Here is a 17,372-nt window from a genome sequence, read left to right as displayed (position 1 = left end):
CTTGGATGGAAGGGGAGTTTGGGGGAGAGTGGATACATGTATATGTATGGCTGAGTCCCTTCTCTGTTCATTTGAAACTATCACAACATTGTTCATAGGCTATACTCCAATACAAAATAAAAAGTTAAAGAAAATAAGCTTTCATTTTCAAAACATTCATTAAAGTAATGAAGAAAAGTAACAGCAGATGGTTTCTTAGAGATACACAAGGACACTAGCCCATTCAGAGACAAAATATTAATACATACACACACATCCCTTGCAACACACTTGCAACTTCAGTAACATTGTTTCTTGTCTGCTAAGAAGGCAAGTCACCTCCAAAACCATGCAGTTAAGTGAAGTGAGGTTCCTCCTGACTCTGGACAAGCCTCAAGCTACTTTTGACCCATTTCCTTAAACACTTAAGGAAGATATTTTTTTCAACTCTAAAATAAAAAGTTCATCCATTTTCATTTTCTGGAAAGTCCCTACATGAGAAACGTCATTCTGATAATACTGGATACATTCTGATAATACTGGATAAAGAATTTCTTAGCAGGGGTGACTAGAGGGCAGAGTTAGAGATGGGACAATCAATAAGAAACCAGTTTGTTGTGGCAGACCTTCAGCAAGCCCTCCTCCAGGACTTCAATTTCCTAATACTACCTTTCTGTGTTGTCTCCTTATTAACCCTTTCCCACTCACATATATACCAGATATGCAGTCTTCCTGAAAAGCTAATGGCAGGGTCACCTGCTTTTCCAGCCTCAGCCCCACACCTGTCTCTCCCATGAGCCCCTCCCCTGTCCTCCTCCACAGAATTCCTGCAGCAATTATGTAATCTGAATGACATACTTCAGAGCTTAATTATATATTCCCATACTCATTTCGGAGAAGGCAATGGCAACCCACTCCAGTACTTTTGCCTGGCAAATCCCATGGACAGAGGGGCCTGGTAGGCTGCAGTCCATGGGGTCGCTGGGAGTCGGACACGGCTGAGCGACTTCACTTTCACTTTTCACTTTCATGGATCGGAGAAGGACATGGCAACCCACTCCAGTGTTCTTGCCTGGAGAATCCCAGGGACAGGGGAGCCTGGTGGGCTGCCGTCTCTGGGGTCGCACAGAGTCAGACATGACTGAAGCGACTTAGCAGCAGCAGCAGCAGCAGCATACTCATCTAGGTTTGCTATGCACGCAAGAAATTTCTTCCCAACACCACAAGTTTCTTGGAATCAAGAAACAGATACTGGCGGGGTTTTCTTTTCTAATAACCTCCCCAGTTAAGAACACAAGGATTAACAGACGAAGAAGGAAAAAAAAAACTCTGAAAAGTGATTCATGTATTCTTTTCTCATTTATCATTTCCTCTTGACAGAGTAATCAACTTAGCGTCTATCAACAATACCTATCAGTAGTTAAATTTTGTCTTACAGTCAATATGTTCCTAATTAGATTCTCTCCTGAAGTCTCTCGGATAGGCAGACAGGCCTTTGGTTCTGTTTCAAATCATTCAAGGAGAAAAAAGATCCTAGGAACAGGGAGGAGAACGTCCAAGCAATTTTCAATATGACTTTGAAGTTGAATGAAACATTAACAACTTGGGACCCTATTCATATTTCATAGTGATGCTTATTTGATCTTGCTTAATGTGAATTTTTTTGTGGTCAGGAACAACTTTGTTCAGAAGGCTATCATTATGCTAAACTCAGCGCCCTGCCTGGTAATGACCACTTAAACGTTTATTAAGGACCATCTTTTTTCTTCCTGCTGCAGCCTACTCAGCACTCATTAAAAGTCTGTCCCCAGGGCCTTTCTACCTTGACAATCATGTGGACAGTTGTGAACAAAATTTAAGAGATGGTACAACCATCAAATTTTGTGAAAGTTTGGGTTCAATCTGAGAGACAGACCTGCTTTGTTATACAGTCAAGCCTCCCTCTTTCCCTTTAGTTTTGGCAAAGATTGTCAACACAGGCTAGATTTTCTGAATTCTTAAGGTATCCAAACCTTGAGGCCAAACACACTTATAAAGGTAGGACTCATACTCAGGGCACTTAGAATCGAGAACTTGTCTTCTTACAAAGAAACTGAGGGCAAGTACTTATTTGAGACACATACACTGAGTTTTTGTTTGTTTGTTTTTTATTTACTTATTTTTGGTGGTGTCGAGTCTTAGTTGTGGTACATGGGCTTCTCTCTGGTTGTGGAGTGCCATCTCAGTAGCTGTGGCATGCAGGCTTAGTTCCCTGACCAGGAATCGAACCTTCGTCCCTTGCATTGAAAGGCAGAGTCTTAACCACTGGACCACCAGGGAAGTCCTACACTGAGTTTAGAACCACATTTTTAACATGATATCATTGTACAGTGACTCTTACCTTCAAGGGTTCCCAGATGGTGCTAGTGGTAAAGAACCTGCCTGCCAATGCAGGAGACATAACAGACGCAAGTCCAATCCCTGGATCAGGAAGATCCCCTGGAGAAGGGTATGGCAACCCACTCCAGTAGCCAGTATTCTTGCCTGGAGAATCCCACAGACAGAGGGCCAGGGCAGGCTACTGTCCATAGGGGTGCAAAGAGTCGGACATGACTGAAGTGACTGAGCACGCGCACACGCACAGCCCTTACCTTCTCCCACCTCCCCAGTCTCTGCAATCTATTTTTAAGTGTTTCCTTAGCTTTTTCCTATTTCTTTTAAAAATATCCTGGTTACCACTGATGGAATGTGTGCCAGGATTGGACTGGCTCACTCAATCTTCAGGGAAATTTAGGAAGTGGGCCCAGTTACAACAGCAAAGAGCACAGCAACCCAGATTACGAAGCCTGCACACACGGGCCCAAGGCTGGGTGCCTCAGCACATTCTCCTCCAACCACATCACACCCATGTCCCATACCTGCCTTCAGAACTGAATGCAGACAGCCTTCCTGAAACGCTGTATGCATGTCACCCCCACAGGAACGTGTAGCTCAACATGTATATAAGCCCAAGGAAGTTCTGACACTTGAACGTTTATCTATTTCAGGCCTAAAGCAGCTTCACCTGCATAAGGAAAAGTTGCTGCCCTGATATTTAAGGAAGCCAAGGGAAGCTGTGAATGGGCAGCAGACACTAAAACTGGGGGCTGAACTATCCCCTGATCATCTGAATCTGGTTCCAGCCTTGACTAATCCTTCCTGACTCTTTCAGAGACAAGACTTCTCAATCTTGCTAGAACGTTCCACCAAGGCCAACCCAAGACCATCAGACAAACATATCTGTGCTTTAATGCTTCCGTCTGCTGAAGTGACTGGAAATATTTTATCTTATTACCAGAAGCTTTCAGAGTCATTTCAGTGAGAAAGCTGGATCACTTTTTTTCCCCTCAGCTATTCTCAATGCTCCTTCAAATGCAAGGTAAAAAGAGGGCTCCTGGAAGCCTGGCCAAGAGCCCAACTTAAAGAGAAAAGAACAAAGTGTCTGGGTGTGTGCACGCATGTGTGTGTACATGTATGTGTGTGTATATGCATCTGTGTCCATGTGTGTGTATTTTAAGGAAACTTATTCTGCTTCCATCCCAATTCCAGACACACCCAAGCTTAAGAAGTTATAAAACACAGGGAAAAATAGAGTTTTGCTGAAGAAGTAATATAAATGGAAATATTTTTGAAGTCACATTTCATATAATTTAAAAGGTATTACATTCAAATATAAAAAAACTAAAGGATCTAACAGAACACAATAAAAAGGGAATCTTTTTCAACACCAGATGCTAAAAGTTCTTCCCCAAAACAATCAGTGTCTCTAGCATACTCTTCTGGAAGTTTGCTATTTGTATGTAGGCATATGTGTGTCCTGATTTCACACAAATGGGGAAATAATGTACAGGATCTAAGCTGACAAGTGACACTACACCTAACAATCAGGCAGAACTGGGAGGGGCTAGAGAAGACATGGCATCCTGCGCCCAGGGCTCCACGGGCATGCAAACGTGACATCAGTAGTAGAAGCACTAACCTGAGGATTTAATCTACAGCAGATGCGGGGGCACAGATATGGCTCTGAACTCTCCATCCAGCCGGAACGTGTACAGGAAGTGACCAAGCGCAGTGTGAGGCAGCTGGACGAACGGCCCCACCACCTCAGGACAAGAAGGGACAGGGTGGCAGGATGTGACGGAGCCACCAAAACCAACACTGCTAGGGTCCCTGCGCCACCTGCCTGGGAAACACCTACAACTTTCACGAAGTAAAAATGAGATGATGACGAACAAATGCTTTGGGAGTATAACTCTCTTCTGTGTGCTTGATATAAAATATATATTAAAAAAGCTTACAGAACTCCCCTCACCCACCACCCTACCCAGAAAGTGGCCTCCAGGAGAGTTTCCGGGTTATTCAATAGAACTTCTGTGGCCCAGATCCAGGGCTGGTTTCTGTGGACACTGGGGCCATAGGTTCACAAAGGCACCATCCTTGATTTAATGCTCTGCAGACATCATCTTGAAATTTCCAATAAATTCTGAACAAGGGCTCCCACATTTTCATTTTTCACTGAGTGCCACAAATTACGGGCTTCCCAAGTGGCGCCAGTGGTAAAGAACCTGCCTGCCAAAGCAGGAGACATGAGATGCAGGGTTGATCCCTGGGTCAGGAAGATCCCTTGGCGAAGAGCATGGCAACCCACTCCAGTATTCTGGCATGGAGAATCCCCAAGGACAGAGGAATCTGGTGGGCTACAGACCAAAGGGCCACAAAGAGTCAGACAAGAATGAGTGAATTGGCACGCACACACACACCAAAAATTACATAGCTAGTCCTGCCTGAAACATTGCTTGTCGTAGGGCAGGTGTTCAATATATTTGTCAAATATACACATGAATGAACTTTCTTGGTGGTCCAGTAATTAAGACTCTGTGCTTCCAAGGCAGAGTACACGAGTTCAATCCCTGGTTGGGGAAGTTCTGCACGTCTTGCAGTGCAGTCCCAAAAAGGGAAACTACACACATGAGTGAATTAATGGAACCTGAGGTAGGACATGAGTCTACAGATCAAACCACAGCCTCCAGGCCAATTCTGGCTCTCCCACCTGCTTTGGTAAATAAAGCTTTATTAAAACACAATCAAAGCCATTTGCCTCTTGTCCATGGCTGCTTTCACTCTGCAACAGAAGGGCTGGGTAATAGGGACAGAGACTATATAGGGCCCAGAAAGCCTGAAATACTTACAGTCTGGCCCTTTACAGAAAAGATGTTTCAGACATCTGCCTTAGAACACTGTCTCAAATTTCTCTTCCCAAATAACTGTAATAGCAGAAAAGGCAGGTAGGTGTGTGAGACCTGGAGGGTTAGCCTTAAGCAACTGAAGCTTCAATACTCTGGCCACCTGATGCAAAGAGCTGACTCATCATTGGAAAAGATCCTGATTCAGGGAAAGACTAAGGAGAGGAGGAGAAGGGGGAAGCAGAGAATGAAATCCTTAGATAACACCATCAACTCAGCAGACATGAGTTTGAGCAAACTCCAGGAGATAGTGAACGACAGGGTAGCCTAGCAAGCTGCAGTTCATGAGGTTGTAAGGAGTCAGACATGACTTAGTGACTGAACAACAACAAACTAGTCAGAAACAAGCTATTTCTTAGGGTTTTATTTTTAAAGTTTATGTGAATTTTGTATCTTGGACCCAAATACATTGATGTTTTAATGCAAAAAAAAAAAAATCTTTTAATCTACAATGAGCTGGATGGATTGTTTTTATCTCTAGAAGTCCCCCCCTTGACAAGGGTGGTTATACAAAGGGCAGACGCACCACAGTTTGCAGACCACATGTGACTTTAGTTCCTCAATAGGCCCTGCATGGAAGGAAGACTCCTGGAGCATCTCACTGCCCGCTGAACCTTGCCACACACCCACCATTCTTACCAGCCCAGAAGCCCTGCTAGAGAAGATACAAGGACATAAAACACAGAATCCCACACGCCTGTGTTCTCGACTGAATATAATACAGGTCTATACTCTATCACACTGAGGGACTCATGAGTGGTCATATTCTTTTTCCCCAGGCAGTTTTCAAAAACCATTTAGAGAGAGCTAGAACCCAGTTCTTCCTGTTGGGAAGTTTTCAGACTTTGGACTTTGTGGGAGATTTTTTGAAGGCCAGCTTCCTCATAATGGTCAGCCGCATTTCATTTCTAATCGAAACAATTTTCAGTACCCCCTTTCCACTGTTAAAATTCTTAAGTTATTCCATGTTAGCAAGAAGTTCATTTTCTCTAGCTACTCAGAATGCTGGCAAGACAGCTCAGTACACTTCAGAGAGGATTTTAGGGGCGTCTGCCTCTGATCTCTGTGTGCATTCTTTAACATCACAGGATTTGGGGGACTTCACACCATGGAAAGGGAATTTCTCCTGGGGAAAGAATTCCATCAGAGTAAAACTAGATACACCAGAAAGGGAGACTGTCAGAGACGCAAAGATAGACTCCAGGAAAGAAGGAACCTCAGGGAAGCCTCAGCTCACTGGGAGAATCTCTGCGTAGTAACAAGAAAATAAAATTGAAGGAACGATTTATAGAGATGTCAAGGAATGCTAATCTTTGAGGACTCAGGAGGCTTCTTTTTTTTTTTTATTTTTTTTATTTCCATGTAGGATCTTAGTTACCCAACCAGATATTGAACCTATTTCCCCAGCACAGGGAGCACAGGGTTATAACCACTGGACCGCCAGGGAAGTTTCCACAGGAGGTTTCTTTACTTGTGTTAGGGGTTATTTTATCCTTATGTCTTAATCTGTAATAAAATAATTCATGGAACCTGAAAGGACAGATGTTAAAAGCAGCTGTGTATTTGCGGCAAATACACAATCAGCTGACCATTTCCTTCCCTCTGTTTTTAATAAAATACCACACAAAAATTGTAAGCTGTTGACAGTATTTGTCACAAAACCAGTCATGGGAATTCAGAAGTAACAATCCCAGTGAGGGGTAAATACAAGTCTCATTGGTGTTGCTGGGAGACACATGAGAAGGGCCTATTGTAGATGAACCCTCTTGGGAGAACAGAACATCACAGAGTGTCTATTCCCAAGCCCTCTACCCACAGTAGGTACTTGCCAGCAGTCAGATCACACTCAGAGGAGTGTAGTCATTACTGTTAAGAGGCTTCCTCACCTTCAAATTGGAATTTTCTTTAGATGTAAAAAGCTTTTTTTTTTTGCCTTTTTTTTTGTATGGACCTAGCAGAAGCAGAAGATATTAAGAAAAGGTGGCAAGAATCCACAGAAGAACTACACAAAAAAGATCTTCATACCCAGATAACCACAATGGTGTGATCACTCACCTAGAGCCAGACATTCTAGAATGCGAAGTCAAGTGGGCCTTAGGAAGCATCACTACAAACAAAGCTACTGGAGGTGATGGAATTCCAGTTAAGCTATTACAAATCCTAAAAGATGATGCTGTGAAAGTGCTGCACTCAATATGCTAGCAAATTTGGAAAACTCAGCAGTGGCCACAGGACTGGAAAAGGTCAATTTTCACTCCAATCCTAAAGAAAGGCAACACCAAAGAATGCGCAAATACCGCACAATTGCACTCATCTCACATGCTGGCAAAGTAATGCTCAAAATTCTCCAAGCCAGGCTTCAAAAGTATATGAACCCTGAACTTCCAGATATTCAAGCTGGATTTAGAAAAGGCAGCGGAACCAGAGATCAAATTGCCAACATCTGCTGGATCATAGAAAAAGCAAGAGAATATCAGAAAAACATCTACCTCTGCTTTATTGACTACGCCAAAACCTTTGACTGTGTGGATCACAACAAACTGTGGAAAATTCTTCAAGAGATGGGAATACAAGACCACCTGACCTGCCTCCTGAGAAATCTGTATGCAGGTCAAGAAGCAACAGTTAGAACCCGACATGGAACAATAGACTGGTTCCAAATCCGGAAAGGAGTACATCAAGGCTGTATATTGTCACCCTGTTTATTTAACTTATATTCAGAGTACATCTTGAGAAATGCCGGGCTGGAGGAAGCACAGGCTAGAATCAAGATTGCTGGGAGAAATATCAATAACCTCAGATATGCAGATGACACCACTCTTACGGCAGAAAGTGAAGAAAAACTAAAGAGCCTCTTGATGCAAGTGAAAGAGGAAAGTGAAAAAGTTGGTTTATAACTCAAACATTATAACATTCAAAAAACAAAGATCATGGCATCTGGTCCCATCACTTCAGGGCAAACAGATGGGGAAACAATGGAAACAGTGAGAGACTTTATTTTCTTGGGCTCCAAAATCACTGCAGATGGTGACTGCAGCCATGAAATTAGAAGGTGCTTGCTCCTTGGAAGAAAAGGTATGACAAACCTAGCGAGTATATTAAAATGCAGAGACATTACTTTGCTGACAAAGGTCCGTCTAGTCAAAGCTATGGTTTTTCCAGTAGTCATGTATGGATGTGAGAGTTGGACTATAAAGAAAGCTGAGCACTGAAGAATGCTTTTGAACTGTGGTGTTGGAGAAGACTCTTGAGAGTCCCTTGGACTGCAAGGAGATCCAACCAGTCAATCCTAAAGGAAATCAGTCCTGAATATTCACTGGAAGGACTGATGCTGAAGCTGAAACTCCAATACTTTGGCCACCTGATGCAAAGACCTGACTCCTTGGAAAAGACCCTGATGCTGGGAAAGACTGAAGGCAGGAGGAGAAGGGGATGACAGAGGATGAGATGGTTGTATGGCATCACCAACTCGATAGACATGAGTTTGAGCAAGCTCTGGGAGTTGGTGATGGACAGGGAAGCCTGGCGTGCTGCAGTCTACAAGGTCACAAAGAGTAGGATACGACTGAGCAACTGAACTAAACTGATAGTTGCTTTACAGTGTTGTAAAGCTATGGCTTCCGTCATCGGTCAGTTGGTAAAGAATCCACCTGCAATGCAGGAGACCTCAGTTCAATTCCTGGGTTGGGAAGATCCCCTGGAGAAGGGACAGGCTACCCATCCAGTATTCTTGGGCTTCCCTTGTGGCTCAGCTGGTAAAGAATCTGCCTGCAATGCAGGAGACCTGGGTTCAATCCCTAGGTTGGGAAGATCTCCTGGAGAAGGGAAAGGCTACCCAGTCCAGTATTCTGGCCTGGAGAATTCCATGGAATGTATATGCCGTTGGTCCATGCCAAAGGAATGAAATGATGTAATTTCATTCCTTTTAGTGGCTGAGAAATATTCCATTGTAGATATGTACCACCAACCAAAACAACAATACATGCTAGTTACAATTTATTTAAACCTGAGACAATAAAAATGATACATCGGGTAGGGAGGGGGACTCACAGCAGGGTCTCCAGGTTCAGAGTTAGATATCTCCACCCTTACTCTTGGCAACTCCTTTTCACTGTTCCCATTTCTCTGTAATACAACGAGATTATGATGCACATGGAAGCTTGGAATTACCCTATTTAGGAAAAGGAAGGACTTATGCTGATTCAAACATGAATTCTGATAAAGGAATAACTTTACAGTTCAGTTTGGGAAGGTATCTCTCTCAAGTCAAAGAACAAAATCACATAAAAAAATCCTTGACTTTTTTTTAACATAAGTCTATTTTACTTTAGATAATAACATATATTATGAGAATTGGAATTGCAACACAAGAAGGTGCTTACTGATGTTTCAAAAAGGGTCACCACGAGATTCTTTCAATGGGTAATTTCCCAATTTTGTTCACAATGTGATGTTAAAAGTCACCTCAACTTTTCAGAAGCATGATGACTACATAAAACAAAGTCCACATGCATTTTTATTAAGGGTGTTCCCAAAGCCTTTCAAACTTCACCCTGTAAATCCTCACTGATATCTGCTTGGTGATGGTGGTGGTCTAAGTCATGTCCAACTCTTTGTGACCCCATGGACGATAGCCCATCAGGCTCCTCTGTCCAAGGGAAAACAAATACATAAAGGAGCAAAGTTTTAAAATCCTCCTTCTTCCGTCAACACTGGCAACCATGCAATAGTAAATTCTCCCCAGTTAAGTGTTTAAGTGCACTGGGCTCACAGCCAGTGGGGATCTCTGAAAACACAATAACCCTAGCTGTATTTCCCAAGATAGAGATTTCTAAAACAAAGGCAGGGTGCAAAAGTACAAAGTTGATGCAAACAGAACTACCCACCTATAAGCACTGCCCCTAGATGCAAAGTGTATGAAACTTCTGCCCTTGAAATCTAGATCACTGGCCCAGTGGAACCAAGGACCATTTTCTGTGTGTAGGTACCAGCGGGATGATGTTGGCATCTTCCAGTTTCCTAGCAGCAAGAGTCAGGAACGAAGCAGAAGAAAAACAAAGCAATCCTCACTAAAAAGCCTAGAGATGCTGGGCAAAGGGGAGGGCCACTTATGCTTCTCTGCCACATGACAGTAATAAAAGATAGAAGTGACAGTCACTGAGCACTTACAATGGGCAAAGCTGGTCTACCAGCTTTCACTTGCATTCATGCACAGAACCTGCCTGGGACTCTTTTCACTCTTAAAAACTCAGCCCCAAATAATAAAAATAAGGTATTAATTAAATGAAACAACAAAGCAAAACATGTATATATATATATATTTTTTAAAATTCAGCCCCAAAGACTTTTTGTTTAAGTTGTATTGATGTTTACTGTATTGTGAATTTAAGTACAGAAAAAATTTAGATACTTATTAATTCACTTAAAAACTATAATCAACCTGTTACACATTAACAGAAACTCTTATATGAACAGTAACAATATTTTCCAAAGGAAAAAAAAAGGGGAGATTGGCATTGTTTTACATTTTGGCAAATTTCCTTAAAGTCTGGCTCAATAGAAGACAGCTGGACTGGTCTACTGCTTTTGCATTCACTCTGCTGCACTCTCCCAGGTCAGGTTAACCTTGAGAAAACATCATGTATACTAATGTAGGAATGAACGTGTAAAAGGTAAATAATACCTTTGTGTTATTATGAAAAGAGTTTTGGCCTTCTGGACTCTAAAAAACCTTGGGGACTCCTAAGTGTACCCAGACCAAACTTTGAGAACCACTGCCTTATGAGTTAGAATCAGTTATTATCTCTACTTTATAAATGAGCAAACTGGCATAGAGAGGTCAAGGCATGATCCAAGGCCATGTTGCTGGGACAGGCCAGAGCAGGTAAAATGCAAAGAGCATAATACTTTCATTTGGTTGCTTGTTGCAAGAACTGAGATCATGAAGGTAGAAGGTAGAGTTGGTTATCACAAGTACTCAAAAACATCAATATCTCCCATTGGGCAAGGTCTGATGAAAAACTAGGGAAACTGCACATTTTTGATCAACTCATCATTGACACCAGCAAGAAAAAATAAAACTCCACTGTAAGTGTTGTCCAGAACTTGTACCAGCTTTCTGGATGGAAGATTTTTGCAGATCACAAACTCCAGGGCCTCATTCCATTCTTCATGAGGCAAACGATGCAGTGTGCTGCACATACGTCACTGTGTTCCTTGGGAAACCTGAGCAAGCCAGGAGAGTTGCTCCATTATTTACAGGTTCCTTTTTGCACCATGCTGTATTTACAAGGAACCCTCAACAAACAACAATAGCACCTCCAGTCTATGCAGCCAAACCTAGAAACCACCATCTGTGATCTTCTGGACCAGGAGCTCAGCACTCCGCTGCCCTCCTTGTCCATCAACTTTTGTAACCCTCGGGGCCTTCCTGCTCCACCTGCAGCGGGTACTCAAGTGCAGAGTGTGGTCACTTTTGTTCCTCCTTTGATTTGGGAAGTGAGCTCACCTGGGGAAGTGGAACTCAGTGCTGTTCAGGCCACTGCATACTCAAAAAAAAAAAAAAAAAAAACTACCCTGACAGAAGGCAAGATCAAGAGGTGCTTGAAGCTATTGCTTCCATCAACTGCAACCAGGTCTCTCACCTGGATCACTGGTCCCCTTCCACTCGGTTGGAATAAAATCCAAACTCCTTAACTGGGCTTATGAGGATGTCTTATCTGGTACCTGACTACCTGTCCCACTAGAAGCAAGGGTTCCTCCTCTCTGGCCTTTGCTCTCTCTGCTCCCACTACCTGCAATGCCCCCCTAGGACTTCCAACAGCTCAGATGTCACCTCCTCAAGGAGGCCTTCGCTTCCTGCCCCTCTTTTATAGCTGCCTCTCCATCCCTGCATCCGGTTGTACTTGAGACTTCACAGCACTTACTCTCGGAAGTTATCTCGATTTTACTGGTCTATTACTCATCTCCCTCCTTCCACATCCTCCTCCTAGAAGATAAGCCGCCAACAGCCAGGGCTCCACCGGGTCCCCACGACGTCTCCGCCGCCTGGCACCGCGCCTGGCACAGACTAAGCGCTCAGCAAAAACGGTCGAATGAATGAAGCAGCGGCGCCCCGTGGCCGCGAGGGACCCGAGCTGGAGTCCCTGGTGTCCCGGGCCAGGGTCGGGATGGCGGGGTGGGGGACCGCGCGGCGCGACCGGGCTGCTCCCTTAGCCCGGCCCGGCGCGGCAGGTGCTTGGGGAGGGCGCCCGCACACACCCGCTGGGGTCCGCGCCGCCGCCCAGCTCTCCCGCACTCACCATGGTGGCCGGGCCGCCGCCGTCCCCGGCCGGCGAGGGACGAGCGCGGGGGACGCGAGGGCGAGACGCGAGCGCTGGAGCCGGCACGGCTGACAGGTGAGGCGCCCACATCAGACCATGGCTGCTTCCCACAATGCCCTCGAAGCGAAAGTTTGCAGACTCCGCCCCCCGCCGCAGCTCTCCCTCCCCTCCCGCTCCTCCTGCTCCCTCCCTACCGCACTTCCTCCCCCAACCCGCCGCACCTCCCTCCTTCCCCTCCTCCTCTCCCTCCTCCGGCTCTTCCCCTTTCCTCATCACTTCTCACCCTCCTTTCTCCTCCCCTCTCCTCCCAGTTTCCCGACTCCCTTCTTTCTCCTCTCTCCTCCCGCCCCACCTCGCCTCCGATGGCCCCGCCCCGCCTCCGATGGCCCCGCCCCGCCTCAGCTGGCTCCGCCCCGCTCCGCGCCGCGCGGGCGGCCCTAGGTGCGAATACACCTGCGCGCAGACCTCGGCATCCGGCCCGACCTGCGGTGCGCGGAGCACCAAGGGCTCTGCGGGTTCCGCACTGAGGAACCCTGCGCGGGGAGCGCGAAAGAAACTACTCTTTTGATTCACCCGCGCCGTGAATGTGATTTCATTCATTCCGCAAACGTTGATCAGACCTGGCTAAGAGATTTCCCCAGACACTTGCGGCGGGAAGTGTCACTGGTTGTCTTCTCCTGAACCACGTAAGGGAGGAAGCATTTGGTAGAGCCGGAACCAGAAGCGATCTCTTGCCACCGAGTTGTTTTTTTTCTTCGTATGTGTGTGTATGTGTGTGTACAATCCAAGAACATAGGTCATTTTAAGCAGACCCGATTTTAAGAACTTTCTCCTAAGACTCCGGCGTGGACTTCCTAATCTTTCTTCTTCTCCCCTTGGTTTTTCTTAAGCCTGGAGTTGCCACCTGGGGCGTTAGAAGTCTCCAAACCCTAAGTTGTACGTCGTGTTTTTGAGTGCATTTTTATGTTCTTTTGGTTGAGTCGGTTGGTTTTACCAAATACCTAAAGAGATCTGTGACCCTGAAAAGGTTAAGAACCTTTGCCTGAGTGGTTTCTGGAAATCAAAACTGGTAAAAATCCTCAGATCTGCCTTGTACGGTGTGATCCAGCCCAGGTGACCTGGAGATATAAGCTCCATATCCCTCATGCGCTTGCTCCTTGGAAGAAAAGCTATGACAAACCTTGACATCGTATTAAAAAGCAGAGACATTGCTTTGCCAACAAAGGTCCCACAGTCAAACCTATGATTTTTCCAGCAGTCATATAGGGATATGAAAGTTGGACCTTAAAGAAGGCTGAGCACTAAAGAATTGATGCTTTCAAACTGTGGTGCTGGAGAAGACTCTTGGGAATCTCTTGGACAGCAAGGAGATCAAACAGTTTACCCTAAAGGAAATCAACTCTGTATATTCATGAAGAACTCATGCTGAAGCTCCAATGCTTTAGCTATCTGGTGTGAAGAGCCAAGTCATTGGAAAAGACTCTGATGCTGGGAAAGATTCGGGGCAGGAAGAGAAGGGGCAACAGAGGATGAGATGGTTGGATGGCATCACTGTCTTAGTGGATATGAGTTTGAGCAAACTCCAGGAGGTAGTGAAGGACAGGAAAGCTGGGTGTGCTTCAGTTCATGGGTTTGCAAAGAGTCAGACGTGGCTTAGCAACTGAAAAACAGCAAGCCACGTCCATGCATTGTTGAAGCCACATTAATCAGAGCCCTACACAAGGAGACTAGGGGATCCAGCTGGGAACCAGCAAGATACTTTCTTCGGAAGCTTATAATCTCTTTTGGCTCAACAAATAATAAACAAGTAAATAAATCATTACAAAGTAATGAATACTAAGTAGGTGAGAACATTACCAAGAAGATGAGTACAGGTTGCTGGACAGGAACAGGGGAAGCTACAGTTATTTAGCTGGGGCACCTGGGAAGGCTTCCCCCAGGGAGGTGACATGAGATGTGGAGGTGAGATGTCAGTGCACTGAAGAAAAGAAGGGGAAAAAAAAGGATTGTCCTTCTCAAAGATCTCAAAGAAAACCTCTGTGGCTGGAGTTAAGTGAGAGGAGGTCAAAAGGTGGGCAAGAGGCAATGGGTCTTTCCTACCTTAAGGCAACTCGTTTACTAAAACCCCCAAGATTACAGTTTCAAACCTGGAAATTCTCAACAAGCTCACTGCCTCCTTGTCCTGATGGCTTCCACCCCGGGTGTGGTGGCATCTGCCCAGAGTACTCTGCTGCTAAGTCGCTTCAGTCGTGTTCGACTCTGTGTGACCCCATAGACAGTAGCCCACCAGGTTCTCCCGTCCCTGGGATTTTCCAGGCAAGAACACTGGAGTGGGTTGCCATTTCCTTCTCCAATTCATGAAAGTGAAAAGTGAAAGTGAAGTCGCTCAGTCATGTCCAGCGCTTAGTGACCCCATGGACTGCAGCCTACGAGGCTCCTCCGTCCATGGGATTTTCTAGGCAAGAGTACTGGAGTGGGGTGCCATTGCCTTCTCCGAGTACTCTAGAAGAGGATTATTTAAGAAATAATTAAACCCCAGGCTATGGGATGAGTTTGCCTCCTGACAGAGGATCTGCAATTTACTGTAAATTTAGAAGAGCTGTTTTCTAAGCAAAATCTACCCCCAAGGTTCATTTTCTTCCTATCTTGGGCATTTTGGGCTTCAGTCTAAACTTTGTGCCTCCTGCTTGCTATCTGACTTCAGGGCTCACCCCTGTCCCATTCACCTTGCCCGTTCTGCAAAGCTTCTGCTTTAAGGATATTGTTGCCATTGGAAAGAGATGGGAATGCTAAAGGTGAGGCTTAAAGCTAAAGAAATCTTGATGCTTTTGTCATGACAGTTAAGTAAAAGATAAAAGCAGAAGAAAATTCCCTTACTATGTGGCCCAGACTAGGAAAAGTTTGGTTTGAGAATCAGAGCATCCTTTGTCTGTCTTCCCACATGACCTTGCTGAGAGGGGCAGAGGATGCTCTCCTGGGCTATTTCTCACTAATGTTCTTCCCTCCACACCCTAAATCACTCTTGGGGCTGGACACTTTACATAAGTGGTCTTATCTGGCCCTCAAACAGCCTCCAAAAGAAGGAGTTCTTTGCCCACTGTACAGATGAGAGCCTGAATCTCAGAGGCATTGAGATCAAACCAAGCACAGACAGCTAATCAGAGGCAGAACTGAGCCTGGAATCAAGGCACTGAGGTTCAAGTTGATTCCTACTGAAGCCTCATACCTGGTAGAGCCACACAGGACACACACTGGGGAATAAACAATGTTTATTCAGAACACCCATGGGTCGTAGTGGAATAGCATGCATTTTTGAGTCTTGACTTCCCTAGCCCATCTTTGCTCCCTTTTGACCTTCACAGCAGGTCTACTATTAAGAAGGCCAATCCCAGGGAGTACCCAGAGGCCCTGTAAATCAAGATGCTTTACTGGGGAGATGGTCCTGAAAGTGCCTTTGATTCTAAATCTGCTGTCATAAGCAGAAGCCAGAAAGCATGGTACGTGACACATGATTCAGATCAGGTCGTCTGTGAGCTGATTCGTGTAATTCTGTGCACAAAGCCCTGGTATTAGATCAACTCGATTTGTGAGTTTCACTTCTCAGATGACTCTATAACTGCACATTAACAGAAAGAACAGAGAATACAAAAGCCACCATGAGGTTCACAGAAGAGGAAGGGGGTGGCGTTACAAATCAAGGACATGATAATAAAGTAAAACGCTGATAGTCCATAAACGAGAATACTGACTGTCTGGAAATTGAGAAAAGTCAAACTGCTAGTTTTACAATATAGAAGGAACAAAGAAGAAGCCAGCTTCAAAGCCAGCCTGTGCAATTCCTCCATGGCAGCATGCATTTGACTAAAGCCCCGCTGTTCTTCAGTGTGTTCCTATTAGTGTCTTAAGCAATCAACATCCCCAGTAATCCCCTCTGAATTGTCTAGGAATTCACCTTGTCATGGGGAAACTTGTGACCTTATGTTTTTAGAAAACTTCTTCTCTTTTCAAAACTGGACAGTTTTATTCCAAATAAAAGAACCTTATCCAATGTATCTCTAAAGAATATTTTCAAAACGTTTTCAGTTAAAAAATAATATAGGTTCACTGTAGGTTTGGAAAATATAGGAGAGTGTTATTCTAAAGCCTCATTCCTAATCTTACCATCAAGAAATAAACACTGTTGGAACTTCCCTGGTGATTCAGTGGTTAAGAATACGCCTGCTAATGCAGGAGACATGGGTTCGATCCCTGGTCCAGGAAGATCCCACCTGCAGCAGGGCAACTAAGCCTGCACGCCACAACTACTGAAGTCTGCACACCCTAGAGCCCGTGCTCTCCAACAAGAAAAGCCACTGCAATGAGAATAGCAACTAGAGCAGCAACTAGAGAATAGCCACTGCTCACTGCAACTAGAGAAAGCCCTTGAGCAACAACGAAGACCCAGCACAGCCAATGTACAATGCATTAATTAATTAATTTTTTTTTAAAAAGAAATGACCACTGTTATAGTTGGTGTATTTCCTTTTAGATTTGCATTTTACAGGCATAGAGGACAGAGCAAAATTTAGTTTTTAAAACAAAAATGAGAATCCTACCATATGTACTCTTTTATATTCTACTGATTGTTTTCTTGTTTGGGGCTTTTTTGGGGGCTGAGGGCAACAGTTACTGAACAAATATTAATTGAGCATCTGCTTTGTGCCGAGAATTGTGTTGGCCTTTGGGCATAGAACAGTGAGACAGGGGGAAAGATATGAATGGTCCCTCTCAAGATGAGTATGCAGTGCTATAGGGAAGATAATTTTTTTTA

The 17,372-nt window shown here is 44.7% G+C and overlaps 1 protein-coding gene across 2 annotated transcripts in view; it reads right to left on the bottom strand.

Annotated features, from left to right (window-relative positions):
* The window catches only part of AP1S3 (adaptor related protein complex 1 subunit sigma 3), a 67,084-nt gene extending 54,186 nt beyond the window's left edge, over positions 1-12,898 (bottom strand). The window contains exon 1 of one of the 2 annotated variants that reach the window (XM_086365797.1): positions 12,542-12,898. In XM_086365797.1, coding sequence (XP_086221923.1) covers positions 12,542-12,835 — 294 coding nt within the window. In that variant the 5' untranslated portion in view covers positions 12,836-12,898. The remainder of the gene's footprint in view (positions 1-12,541) is intronic. The other variant, XM_086365807.1, reaches the window with a different exon arrangement.
* Between the last annotated feature and the right edge of the window lie 4,474 nt (positions 12,899-17,372).

The sequence above is a fragment of the Bos grunniens genome, chromosome 2, assembly GCF_055505025.1.
Source record: "Bos grunniens cultivar Pamir isolate PY7600 chromosome 2, Bosgru_T2T1.0, whole genome shotgun sequence".
Taxonomy (NCBI): domain Eukaryota; kingdom Metazoa; phylum Chordata; class Mammalia; order Artiodactyla; family Bovidae; genus Bos; species Bos grunniens.
Note: the sequence above shows the minus strand (reverse complement) of the source record. Positions and strands in the feature narration are given on the sequence as shown.